General features: G+C 39.5%; 2 protein-coding genes across 4 annotated transcripts in view; both read right to left on the reverse strand.

Moving 5' to 3' along the window:
- Positions 1 to 1,584: 1,584 nt before the first annotated feature.
- LOC137934461 (probable methyltransferase PMT18) lies at positions 1,585 to 5,366 on the reverse strand. Its single transcript, XM_068778802.1, has 6 exons — positions 5,079 to 5,366; positions 3,553 to 4,242; positions 3,248 to 3,458; positions 2,853 to 3,150; positions 2,223 to 2,690; positions 1,585 to 2,115 (listed from the first exon to the last, which is right to left on the reverse strand). Exons 2-6 carry the CDS (start codon positions 4,234 to 4,236, stop codon positions 1,896 to 1,898), a joined length of 1,881 nt encoding a protein of 626 aa, XP_068634903.1. The 5' UTR covers positions 4,237 to 4,242; positions 5,079 to 5,366; the 3' UTR covers positions 1,585 to 1,895.
- A 1,893-nt stretch (positions 5,367 to 7,259) lies between these two features.
- LOC137934408 (uncharacterized) overlaps positions 7,260 to 12,713 on the reverse strand; it is a 30,739-nt gene continuing 25,285 nt past the window's right edge. For all 3 annotated transcript variants that reach the window (XM_068778715.1, XM_068778714.1, XM_068778716.1), the window contains 3 exons: positions 8,618 to 8,736; positions 8,446 to 8,523; positions 7,260 to 7,876 (listed from right to left, as the gene is read on the reverse strand). In XM_068778715.1, the coding sequence (XP_068634816.1) occupies positions 7,634 to 7,876; positions 8,446 to 8,523; positions 8,618 to 8,736 (440 nt within the window). In that variant the 3' untranslated portion in view covers positions 7,260 to 7,633. The remainder of the gene's footprint in view (positions 7,877 to 8,445; positions 8,524 to 8,617; positions 8,737 to 12,713) is intronic.

Consider the following 12,713-nt stretch of genomic DNA (forward strand, 5'->3'; position numbering starts at 1 on the left):
AGGTAGCATCTCTGAGGCTTGTGTAGCGTGAGAGGCGGACGCCTAAGACGTCCGTGTGACGATTTTAATGTGATTAACCTTTCCCCAACTATGGGCTCGGAATAATATTGGACAAAGAAAGAGACATTATTTAATGTGATGTTAACCCTTCCCAACTATGGGCTGGGTACAATGGCTGGACCATCTAATTATTTATTTTTTAAAAAATTTTATTCTTGAAATTTATGATATTTTAGGAAATGGGATGAGATTAAAAATTAGCACTTAATTATTGTCTAATGAAAAGAACATCTTCTTTAAATGTTTAATAAACTATGCATTAAGAGGAAATATAGGTAATGGTGGTCTTTGTGGTTTCACTAAACCTCTTTAGGCCACTCCTTGATGTGATAACCGATAATTGGTATGATTTTTTCCGATATGTGCTTATATAAAATCTTATGACCTATCAAATTTTTCTAACTCTAATGGGGTTGCCTCTTCTATCTCAAATTTCCTATTCAAACTCAAACTCTAGCTAGTTAAGGTGTTCTCAACAAAATCCAATTTTTATAAAGTTTTAAATAAATATGTTTTTGAAAAATAAAGTTTAAAATATATGAAAATATTTATAACCATAATTTTTAGTAATTTCGTAGGTTTATGATTTTGCCCTAGGACGAGTTTCTCTTGTCTGAATAAAAAAAATATGAAGCGGTTATCCATCCTATGTTTTATAACACATAGTTAGTATGGTGATATATTAAACCGAAAGATATAAATTTTCTCCATTCTAAAGTTCTTTAATTTATTCTTTGAGCCAATTATGAAGGTATTGTCAAAGTGGTTTCGTCCACTCTTGAAGGCACTAGCTTTCCGTACCTGACAAATCGATCTTTTGAGTATATTGGCTAGCCGTTGTCACGGTAGAGATATGGGGTATCATAGGGAAAAAGAACCCAATTATGTTGCTTTATCTCATGTTAGATTTGGAGATGTTGAAAAAAACTAGTAAAAATTAAATGAAGTATAAAGTATTAATAGTTGTGCAAGATAGGGGAAGTCAGAGAGCTACCATACGTGATACAAATTGACACAAGAGTGGATGAAGAAGGCGACAAGAAATATGACAAATTGACAGAGGATTAGGCTCTTGTTTGGAGTTCATCCAATAATCCGACAGAAAGAATCATTTGCAAAGATAGCTTGGAACGAGACGATAAACATAAAGAAAGGCATCGCTGATGCTGTTTCTTGGATGGACTTTTGCTTATTCTTTTGGGGTAAAAACAAAAAATCCCAGTTTCAGTCAATTCAAGTAAATTAAATTAGTGAGGAGAGACAGGAAGAAGATAGAATCTACCGCTGTGCTTCGCTTTTGTTGTAGGATGTACAAGAAAAAATTTCTGTTCGAATCGTTTAGCAACATGTTCTCCCGACTAATCAATGGCTGCTGTGAAAGTTGAAATTCCTTAGATGCGAAGATGATTAAAACAGATTCGGAAAAGACACCATTAAACCGGTGTTGATTGTTAATCTAACTTTGAAGCATCATTCGACAGCCCACTCAGATTTTCTTTTCAAGTATAATAACCATGTTTTCCAAAGAGGAAACAAGTAGCTTTAGCTTTCTGCCATTTGAGGCCAAAGAGAGGAGACTCAGTTCTTTGAATTGAATTTCAATTACAGCATCCTACCCGCACCAGCCACTCTTTTTCTGCATTTAATTGTTCCAAAGAATTGATACACTTGGTAAAACTTCAAAACGAAATCTGGCAAAAGAAAAGGATAATAAAAAAGAAAAAAATCTACAGAGTGCAGAGTCTGTGTGGAGCTCGGGGAACCGTCCTTCAAAAATGACAAACCCATGTGGGTTGCACTGTTACAACACAGATGGAAGAGAGAGTAAATCAATGCTATTTGGCCTCTTCACCGGTCCAGTAAGTTTTCACGGCTAAGAGAATTTTCTCTGCGTTAAGAGGTCCGTCTTCGTGATCCTCGAACTTCGATGTCCACTTCATTCCAGTTATAATGCTCTGTACCTTGAAAAGAACTTCAGTTGTGTCTCTGAATATAACAGTCCCCTCTGGTCTCAGTATACGGTCCATCTCCAGTAAGATGTAGGTAATATCACACCTGTTACGGATTGGATTTTTCCACCACGGAATATCACAGATTAATTCGAAAACGTCTTTGATCGGAGAAGATAAAGTAAGAATTGCTGAACTGGGTTTTTTCTGTACCTGTCCTGATAGATGCTGAAGACTCCAGGGGCATGGATGAGGTCGTATGTTCGTGGGTAGGTGGAGAAACCCTCGCACCAGTCTTGATACGTGCCAATGAATCCTCGCTCGTAAATGACTCCCAGTGTATCGTCCTTAGAATTGGCAGGGACTGCGTTCATGACCCACACTGGGTATTCCGTCATTGCTGCTGCGAATCCTCCCAACTGGGCGTTCATGTCCATTACGTTTCTGAATCGTCTGTTTGTGAGAGGAGGGATAAGGCGGTTGTAGTACGCCACCCTCTTCTTCCACAGCTCGTTATCTGTTCTGTATTTCTCCGGTGTGATCCCTGGGAGGGATCCGCTGCTTATTCTGGGAGGAAGGGCGTGCGCTCGGGCAGGCCATTTCTCCAGCGCCCCACCGGCGACTTCGTTTGCGCCGCTCACTTCCGGCAATGGGGTTATACAGGCTTCCATTTTCTTGTACCTGTTTGCCCAAAAAAGTTCTGAATTTGATAAATGGGATCTCGGGAGTGTTCAATTTTTCTAACTGGGACAGGATCACGATAAAATTTTAATGGAGTAACTTTCGATTTTGCAGAAATTTACAGATAACAAAAGAGAAGAAAGGTGGACAATGGACCCTCACCAGGCTGCATCAGGGTCGTCGTCTCTACACATGTGGGGCGTCTTATAGACTTTCCTGCTCTTAATGCACCCGACGTGATTGATGGGTTTCTGCCAGATTGCCAGATCGTCCTTCTCAATTACTTTTGTCCAGCAAAGGCGGGTAGCTACCTCCTCGATGGCATCCTGCTCTTCTTTCAAATCTTCCTGCGTTCTCTCCCACCCCTTCCAGTATCTCTTCCAGCGGATTGGTGGACCAGAGAGAATCCAATAGCCTCCCGGCCTCAGAACTCTGTCTACCTCAATCAGATAAAGCCCATCTGTATAGTAATAGAAACAATTGATATAATCAGTTTTGAATTTCAATCATTAGAGATCAGATAAGCAGCAGTGATTTCACAAGGTAAGACGGCTTACCGTAGTTGTACCAAGGGATGAGACAGCGAGAACAGTGAGCCATATCAAATGACCTTGCTGGGTAAGGCAATCGTTCAGTTGCCATTACCCCAATCATGGCCGGAACTCCTCTTTCCAGAGCAAACTGGACTTGAGCTTCATGAGTATCTCTGGGAGCAAATGACATGGTTATAATGTTCCTCTTCAGCAGATAGGCTCCCCAGCTTGCCACCTTCGAAACCCAGTTACAGAAAAAGAAATCTCAAAACCAATGGAAAACCAGAATGGAAAACAAAATGAATGATCAGTTGTGTTATCGTCCTTACACCACATCCAGTATCAATGGCAGTTCTGATTTTCCCAGTAGTTAAAGGGATGAGAGCGTTAATGTCGTCAATGTAAGCATCAGCACCTCGGGGAAACATGGTCCCTCCACCGGGAAATTTGAACCGCTCTCCCTCGACTTGAATCCAGTTCTGTACAGCCTTCTCAATGCTGAGCTCCTTATGGGGGATATTATCGTACCAGGCATAGTCTCTGCTCTGAGGCCACTTGAAGGGGTTCTTGTATTTGGGTGGAGCTGGAATCAAGCATAGCATGAGCTCCGGCTGCGTGGGGCAATGACGTTCTCTGTACATTAACATCTTCCTGTCAAACTTCCTGGATCGTTTGGGATCTTGACAGGGAGTGTATTCACTGTAGTTCATATGGCAAGCAGGGATCGATTGGACTGTGGCAACGGTGTCATTTACTGCATGGTGAGATTGAAAATCGAGGGCAACGGACGAAGATTGAGAGATTAGAGAGGAGCCGAATTTGGAAGTGGGAGCACAGCCTCCTGCTCCGTTGGAGATCTCAGAGCGATTGGAGATTAAAGGAGCAGTGGTTTGCCAAGCGCCTAATACGTAGAAAAGAATGCAGAGGCCGCTCACTGCTAGCAACCAAGTGAGCTTCTTCCGCCGGGTCTCTAATTGATATAGCTTCGGAGACCCAGTGTACTCCTTCGCCATTAGAGTCTGCAAAAATTGGCAGATTTCAGAAACTATGGTTCATGAAAAATAAAATTGTCTGGGATCCCAGTTTCATCCGAATGACTATGCAGATTTCAGGTTTTTTCCTTTCTTTCTTTTGTCTTTTTTTTTTTTTCTTTCGAAGAAAAAGATAAGCATTAGATCTCTCAGATTGTTAGATAGAAGGAAAAAAAGGAAAGCTTTGGCTCCTATGAACTTCTTCGAGCAGCCAGTGAAAATATGGCAAAACTTTATAAAAAAGGGAGAAATTTGGGGATTTTTCGCTCCCGTAAAAAGCCAAAGCTGAGAGCCAACTGTAACCGGCTCAACTACAAATGAGAAAGACTTTCGACAGATGAGAAAGAGCCAAATGAGGAAGGTTCATTAATGGCCATCGCATAGAAAAAGAAATTAAGAAAAGCAGATTAACAGTCTTGAGGCCATTAAAGAGACCAGACTAGGGACGATATAACCTTGAAATGGAAAGCCATGCAGGTGCCAGGTTCATATGAAGAAGAACAGAAAAAAAAAAAATGAAGACGAGTAAAGTCGTCAAATCACTTATCCAAGTAGAGAACAAGGCAGAACAGAACAGAGAAGAACAGAGCAACGTTACAGAACTTTTATCAGGATAATCTTTCCTTTTTTGCTTTAAACAGTACTTCAGTAGCCGCAAACCAAAAACAAAAATGCAAGTAAGAAAAAAAAAAAAAACTCAGTAACTTCAAAAATAACAAACAAGATAACAAGGAAAAAAAATCAAATCTGAACTTCAAGGAGAAACCTCCATCACACTGCAGGAAAACCTGAAAAAGAGATGAAAACATCCATAACAGACATACCTGAACTCGTAGATTGGAACTCTCTATTAACACTATACGTTTCTCTCCTTCGTTGATGTTTCACAAAGGTGCCACTTTTTTCTTACAGAAAGACGAGCGACTCATGAGCGGAAAAAGAACGGAGACACAGAGGGACAAAAAGGGTGGTAGATTATCGTCTGGGTCTCTCAGATTTTCGAGTTTTAGTCGCTTGGAGGTGGATTCGGTCCAAAAAATCCTGAACCAAGACAAGGAAGCGAAAACAGAGGAGACTGACCAGGCTTAAAAAGCTGAGCAACGGGGAGTGAGTTTTCTTCCTCCGTAATTTATTCTCTGTTTCATCTAAGTTAAGCAAACAGAGTTGCTCGAAACAAAGAAATGAGATTTTTTGTCCACACGATTTAAATTAGGAAGTTACGTCCTTCCGTGATCACTGCCGTCCTTTACTGCTCTCTCCTGAGAAAAGCGTCCTTTCCTCCTCTTTTGAGAAAAAAAAAAGAGTCCCCTGTCGACTGCATATGGCCGACTAACCCTAGGATTTATTTCGATAGTAAAAACGTAAATACATTTTTTTCCGTTCATGGTTTTGAATTTTTCATTCTTTGAGAATTGACTTGAACTGTCGAGCAAGGCGAGAAGAAGAGAAATTCGGAGCAGTTTTCGGTGTGAAATTGCGTGCGGACAGCGTCGATCAATCGGTTTGTTCAATTTTAAATTGGACAGACGGCACAGTTTACGGACTCTGTTTATATATTCGGAGAGAAGTAAGATTTACAGAGATCTCAGTTCTCATCCAGCCAATTTTACTGAAACTTCAATGATGACGTTGAATTTTTGTCGAAACTGAATGAGCAGAAAATGAACTTTTAGTTATCTTTTCAATTCAAGGAGGGTCTGAAATCTGAATCGATCGGAATCTATTCCTTTTGATGATAATAACTTTGGTCAAACTTTATTTGAAGCCATTATCGAAAGAGCAGAGTAATGATTTTGCGACTTTCTTCACGGGGGCTCCTCATCATGTTCTGTAAATCTGTCTAAACTATTGGAATTTATGCTATTAACAGCAATCGTGCGATCAATTGATGCATATTTTTAAAGAGAATGGAAATCTATTGGTTCAACAGTTACAAGGAACAAAGAGTATGTGGAAATGGCCAAAGAATTGAGAATAAGATCAAAGAGAAAATTAATAAAAAATCGAGTGTCGTGCTTTCCATCAATGAGACCCGAGCAAATTTTCTCGGAAACAAATATATAATAGGCGAATCGTGGTTCGATCATGCCGACTTTTGCATGTGGGGATACTCGTGTTGCTGGATGTCACTGGTCACTACGGCGAAACTCCATTTTTTAACCAAATCCTTCTTATTTTATTGTTCGTCACTTACCCAAAAGTTTTCACTCCTGTCCGCCAACTGTGCTAAGAAGAGACGAGCGATTTGCCGTGGATCTACCGGCAAAATCCACGGACAAAGTACGAAAAAATTAAATGGGTAGCGTGAAATTACGGGGCTATTGAAGAAGGGTTTCAGGCTTCACTGTCGGTCTGGGACTCCGTGTGGTTTGCTGAATATGAAGTATTAAATAGAACTCCGTGGTCTGTTGATTACAGGTGAGCTTCTCCGTTAAATCGATAATATTTATTAATAAATGGTCATCTAATTCATGAAAAGAGAATCCTATCCTAATGAAAACGTGGCAACTGGGAAAGAAACCCCTAATTTGCATACAATTTCAGTCAACTTAATGATTTATAGATATTACAGGGTTTAAGGTTAAAATAAATGGTTGAGTAAGCTGATTCAATGATGATAATAACTCTAATTAAAGAAGATGGGGATATACCGATGAAAAGTTCCAAACAGACACTCCCAACAAATGAAGAAATAAGAACCGATCAAATGAACGAGTTGACGTGCTCTGCCTGCTTGTTTTGGATGGTCCAGAATATGGAACGTCAGTCCCACTAAGAGGCACCTTCTCCTCGTAAGAATATGGTGTACTCTAGACAAAAGCGTCAAGTGGGGTCTTCCTACAACTGACGGGAATAGGAATTATGTGAATTTGATCACACTAATTTACTCGCTATCAACAAAAGACTTCTTTCTAGTAAGACTAGCTTTAGTTAAATGTTTCTCTGCCGCTGCTTTTACGAGTTCATATGGTAAACCATCCAGTTATTTGAGCCAGAAGAAGCTATTTAAAAAGACAAAAAAAAAGTAATCTCCTTAAACAAAGGCCTGCTTATGATACAGCTGAACATTTTTTACAGTAAAAGGCAAAATAACTGTTATTTTAAATACAAGGTGTAACATAAAGCGGCCTTTTCCATTAGGGAGCTGCACAGGAAGGTGACTTCTGTTCGCTATTCAAGGCAGATAGTTTATGGGCCACGCAGAAGCTTTCAATAAAGAATCTCTCTTCAACCTGTTCTTGCCATTGATCTGCCTGCTCATGGAAAGCCTGATTGCCAGATTATGCACCACCCCATTGGTTTTGCATGAAACCTTGAACACACTGCAGGCTAAGCTTTCAGATGGAACGTGGTTTGAAGGCTACCATTAGAACACGGTTCATATTAAGCTGTCAGCCAATTTCTCAAGCCTCGCTGCAAGCTTCTGTCTGTCACTGCCCTTGAAGACTCCAAGCAACGAATTTATTGCCTTAGATATCATGATTTTCTTCTTGGTGATGGATGGCCCACAATCATCTGTCTCCTCAGCAGAGTGAATCTCCTGTGCACCAGGCAGGTTTCTGCTCTCTTCCGCTAAAGATGAGCATAACAATTCAAACCAGTCCTCTAGGAAAGATGCTTTCTACACAATGGAAAATTGATGCAACCAAAGTTACAATTAAAAAAATAAAATAATTCCAATAAAAGAATTCTAAAGTCTTTTCTTATTTCAATGACAGCCATTAGAATGTTTGAAATTTTAGCGGCTCGAGTGAGATGAACAACTGAAATCTCAAAGCCATAGTAAAGATCTCAAGTCAATGCTCAGAAGCACATGTGATCCGGTGAATCATAAGGTTCACCTTGTCTGTCATAAAAGACCTCCCTCAAATGAAACACTAAGAATAGGATGACTAGTAACTCTTTTTGTTTAATGTCAATTACACACGAACACGCCACACTCAATATCCCTGATAAGAACACCCCTCCCCCCTTAGTACATGTTAACTATCACAGCTGCATTATGTTGACAAATAATGACTTGAGGCAAGTTTGAAACTTGTGTAAATCTGACGATCAGTTTGATGTTTCCAACTTTTACTTATCATTCATTTCGATGAGCTCTATTAGGGGTGCACTATTTGAATCTCCTTACAGATGTTTCTTCACCTTTGACTACAACATGATTTTGCGACAGCTGAAAACTCTTACCTTCACAAGAAAGTCTTTCAGGGATTGGGGTTCATTCGATGAAGCAAGGCCAAGCACATGCAAGGTGGTTGACGTCAACTGGCAAAAAAAAAAAAAAAAAATCATAATAAGAAACTTCAGAATGAAGACCACCGTACATTGTTGATCAAAACCTGACTTCCAAAGTAGAGACCTGTCTTTCAAGTGTAGCCTTGTACTTGAAACTTGATGGTGTTGAGATTTGGAGGGAGCCCAGGTTCTCGAGTACATTTTCCAGGCCTTGAATGACATCCTGGAAAGAGCTCCCGTAATCTGCATTACATAAGATGGTGAGCAAATAACAGGAAGTAACACCTTAAAAAGGCTCTATGTCTAACTGACACATGAGAGCATTTTGTCAAATGTGTAGAACTGGCATATTGCTTGGTGGGACAGTCAACAAATTACATAGGTGTGGCTCAGCGAAAGGTGGCAATGTTGAGCGTTTGATCACTACCTAAGACAGCTAAGGAAGCTGATTTCTTAGCTTGCTACTTCACAAACAAGCAGGAAATTACTGTTCCATATGAGCATAGCTAATGTGGTTCATATCCAACTCATGCACATTTGTGTATATTCTACAATTTTTAATAGTTTTATATAAATGTTGGCAAAATTGTATTTATCAAAGAAAAAGTACAATACATACAAAACAAAGTCCAGAAGCCTTAATAATATGTTGATATACAGCTAACAAAAAGCCATTACAACTATAACACCTTTTGCCATACGCACAACAAATGATGTGATGATGACCCATCCTTGGCTAAAGAATTAGCCACAGTTGGTGGAATGAGGCACATATTGCCAAGTCACCCGCAAATCTAAGAGCATGTCATGAATTCTAAGGCATTCTTGATCAAATTTCCATAAAGAAAATATATATAAAAAAAAAGAAGGCTCACATGATCCCTGTTTTCATGTAATTACAACTAAAGAATCGAAAACTATCCTTATAAAGAAGAAATCCTTGGAGGACTGCAGTGGTCAAAAGTTGTCCCTTTCTCCAACTGGAACCGAGTGTGAAAGAAGCATGTGAATTCCCATAAAAATTCAATTTTAGAAAACCTGGAGGAGATGTCCAAGCAACCATGTGAGATTTCTTTTGCTTTCCATATACTGCCTAGATCCACCAGTTTTCTTGCAGTGCTGCTCCAATATAATCCTGAAATTTTGTCATTAGCTAGGCCCACAAGAAGACAAAGCTAGTGGATCTCTCAATTACCACACCTAAGGAATAACTTCGATTACTGAAAAGTCATCCATTACGTTCCCACCAGAGACTCCAGAGGCCAGTTGTTCCCACCAATCTCCACCATGTTTTGCTCAAATTTGGCAAAAAAAAAAGCTGAGTTTTAGGCTAACCAACACCTCAAACTTTCTGGTAGACAAAGTGACAAGCCAAATCTTCGAACATAAGAATTCCATAGTTCAGCGGCAAAAATGACCCAGTGATTCATCTTGGTGATTGCAAAGCCAACAGGTCATTATAGATTGCTGATATACCCAATTATACAACTGGTCACAACAGAGGGGTTTTACCTTTGAAAACAGTTCTAATGAAGGCTTTAACCTTTAATGATCCCATAAACTTCCATGCCTAGGCAGCCAAATCACCATAATTTGAGTGTTCCAAGATATTCTCCATAATGATGTAAGAGTTTGATTTAATCAAAAACCTACAATGTGACTCAAGACTTTAGAAAATCATATCTTCCCCTTCACCTTTGTCATAGAATAAATGCAATAGAGCACCAAAGCTGTCTTGTTCAGCTGTGTGAGTAACACCATCATTCTCTGTCCAATTCAGCATCCAGTCCCCAGATGTCATAAATACAAATGCAGGTCCGTACAAATAGCTTTTCAAATAGCAGATGTGGGTCTTGGATTAGGCATAGGAGGAATATACGCATTTACTGATATGCTATATTTCTCACAGATAATTTCCCACCATAAAATTTTGTTTTTCAGTCCCAAGTCTCCATAACCATTTCAAGAGAAAAACATGATTAAGTGGTTATATTCTTCGCATCCCAAATCATCCCATGCATTTAGGTTGGCACACTTCCATCCCATTTGCCTAAATGATATCTTGGCCACTCAAAGAAACTGTTAAATTGGGTCCAAGGCCCATCCCAAAATGACTAGTCCCTTAGGAAACCTCTTTTGCTAACTAATAAACTCAAGATCTTTGATTTCACTAATCCATGTGGGACTATTCCTTAACACTCCCCCTCACTTGTAGGCATGAGGATAATTTGGCTGGAATGCCCACATACGAGTACTTGCTCTGATACCATGTTAAATTGAGTCCAAGCCCCATCCCAAAATGACTAGCCCCTTAGGAAACCTCTTCTTCCAACTAATAAACTCAAGATCTTTGATCTCACCAAACCATGTGGGGACTATTCCTTAACAGAAACCATTCCACAAAAAACTTATTTCAAATAATTCAATCTTTGCAGCCACTGCTGCTGGGCAAGGAAGTAGTGATCATAACAGTTTGGTAAGCATGCTAGAGTCAACTTTAGTAAACATTATGCGTCTACCAACAGAAAATAGCTTACTTTTCCATTTTGCTAATCTTTTTTCAAAATTTTCAATTAATGGATCTCATAAGTGTCAAAGGACGCACTTAAAGAGTAATGGAAGTTATAAACAAAAGGGAAGGAGGAAAGTCTACAAAAAAGAGTTTCTACAATTTCTAATGCATGAGAGTGTTGTGGTACGGTTCAGAGTTTGCTCAATGAGAGAGAGTTGGAGATGTCAAGGAGAAAGAGAGAGAGCATGAAAGAGGAGACTTAACACACCAAGAGAAACACAGATTGAGTTGGGATCTGAATGCCCCTAACATCCAAAAACCTTCTCCTTTATCCATTGCTTAGTTTCCTAGAAAGAGTGAAAGACTACCAATAGTAAATCCCACAAGATAACAACTAAAATCCCTCCTAATTTGAAGGCAACGCCCCCTTTCCTATTTTTATTGGGAATCCTCTCTTCTAGCTACCCACTAGCCACTCAACTTGCTTCTTATTACTCTCTATGCCCCTAACATGAAAAAAATCCCATTACATGATGAAATTAAAATAAAACGTCTATAAAATTGTGGAACATAACAGAGACTCATGTAAATTGATACCCACCATACATTTTTTACTCCAATTCACCTGCTACCCAGAGACAGTTTAAGAAGTAACAAGAAATGCTTTTACAATCTGTTTCCCACAAAAAAGAAATGTTTTTGATTTCAAAGCCTTATAAGGGTTCCATCATTGAAACTTATAGTCATCAGCAAACTGCAATAAAGGAGCAGTAAGAGAGGACAAATTGCAAATTGTCTTAATAAAAATCAGCATCATTTAAAAAATAAAAAAAATAAAAAAAAGACAAATTGGAAGAGTCAGTAAGCCAACCTTTTTCCTGAGCCCCCATAAATATTCAATTAAGTGCCTCTCCCACCAAGTTGAAAAGAAGTGGTGGCATTGGATCTCCTTGGCAAATACCTTATTCACCTTTAAAATATCCTTTCGCTGCTCCAATTGATAAGAATTGAGAAGGACGCAAGGAAATACAACTATGAATCCACTGACAAAAATTTATTCCGAACTCATCCTCTCCATGATTTCATCAAGAAACGGCCAATTCACTCAGCCAACAGCTTTTTGAATATCCAATTTAAGTATATTCTTTTGTTCTCCTGAATTTTTTTTCGATTTTTAAATGGTGATAATATTAATTCAAGAAAGAAAAGATACATTATGAGAGGTCTCCCCTTACAACAAGAGATTGAAGGGAGGGACCTAATTTAGCACAAGAATTAGCAGCCGGATTGGCCGATCAAAGTACATGGGACCAGGTACAAGGAGTTGAGGATACAAAATCTATAATGTCAAGATAAATCTGCCAATGACGCTAGGGTGGGAAGGTCGAGGAGCACCAACCGATGATGACTTGAGAATCACTTTCCACAATGAGCGGTCCACTGAAATGATCATGGAAGATACGAATTCCGTGAAGGAGCCCAAATAGCTCTATCGTAGTCGAATCAGCGATGCCAAGAGGGCCCGAGTAGGAAATAATCGCGGTACCACTAGCATCGAAAATCACTTCACCAAAGCCCACCAAACTAGGACATCCGAGAGCGCACCCATCAAAGTTGAGCTTGAAATGGCTAGCTAGGGGGGAGCCCAAGCCACCATCTGAGGGGATGGGGTGGGAGTAGACACCTAAGCAATCACCTTCCAGTTGGA

This window comes from Aristolochia californica, unplaced genomic scaffold (assembly GCF_029961685.1).
Source record: "Aristolochia californica isolate CCGP_79_NKW_82.1479 unplaced genomic scaffold, dmAriCali1.0.hap1 SCAF_6, whole genome shotgun sequence".
Classification (NCBI taxonomy): Eukaryota; Viridiplantae; Streptophyta; class Magnoliopsida; order Piperales; family Aristolochiaceae; genus Aristolochia; species Aristolochia californica.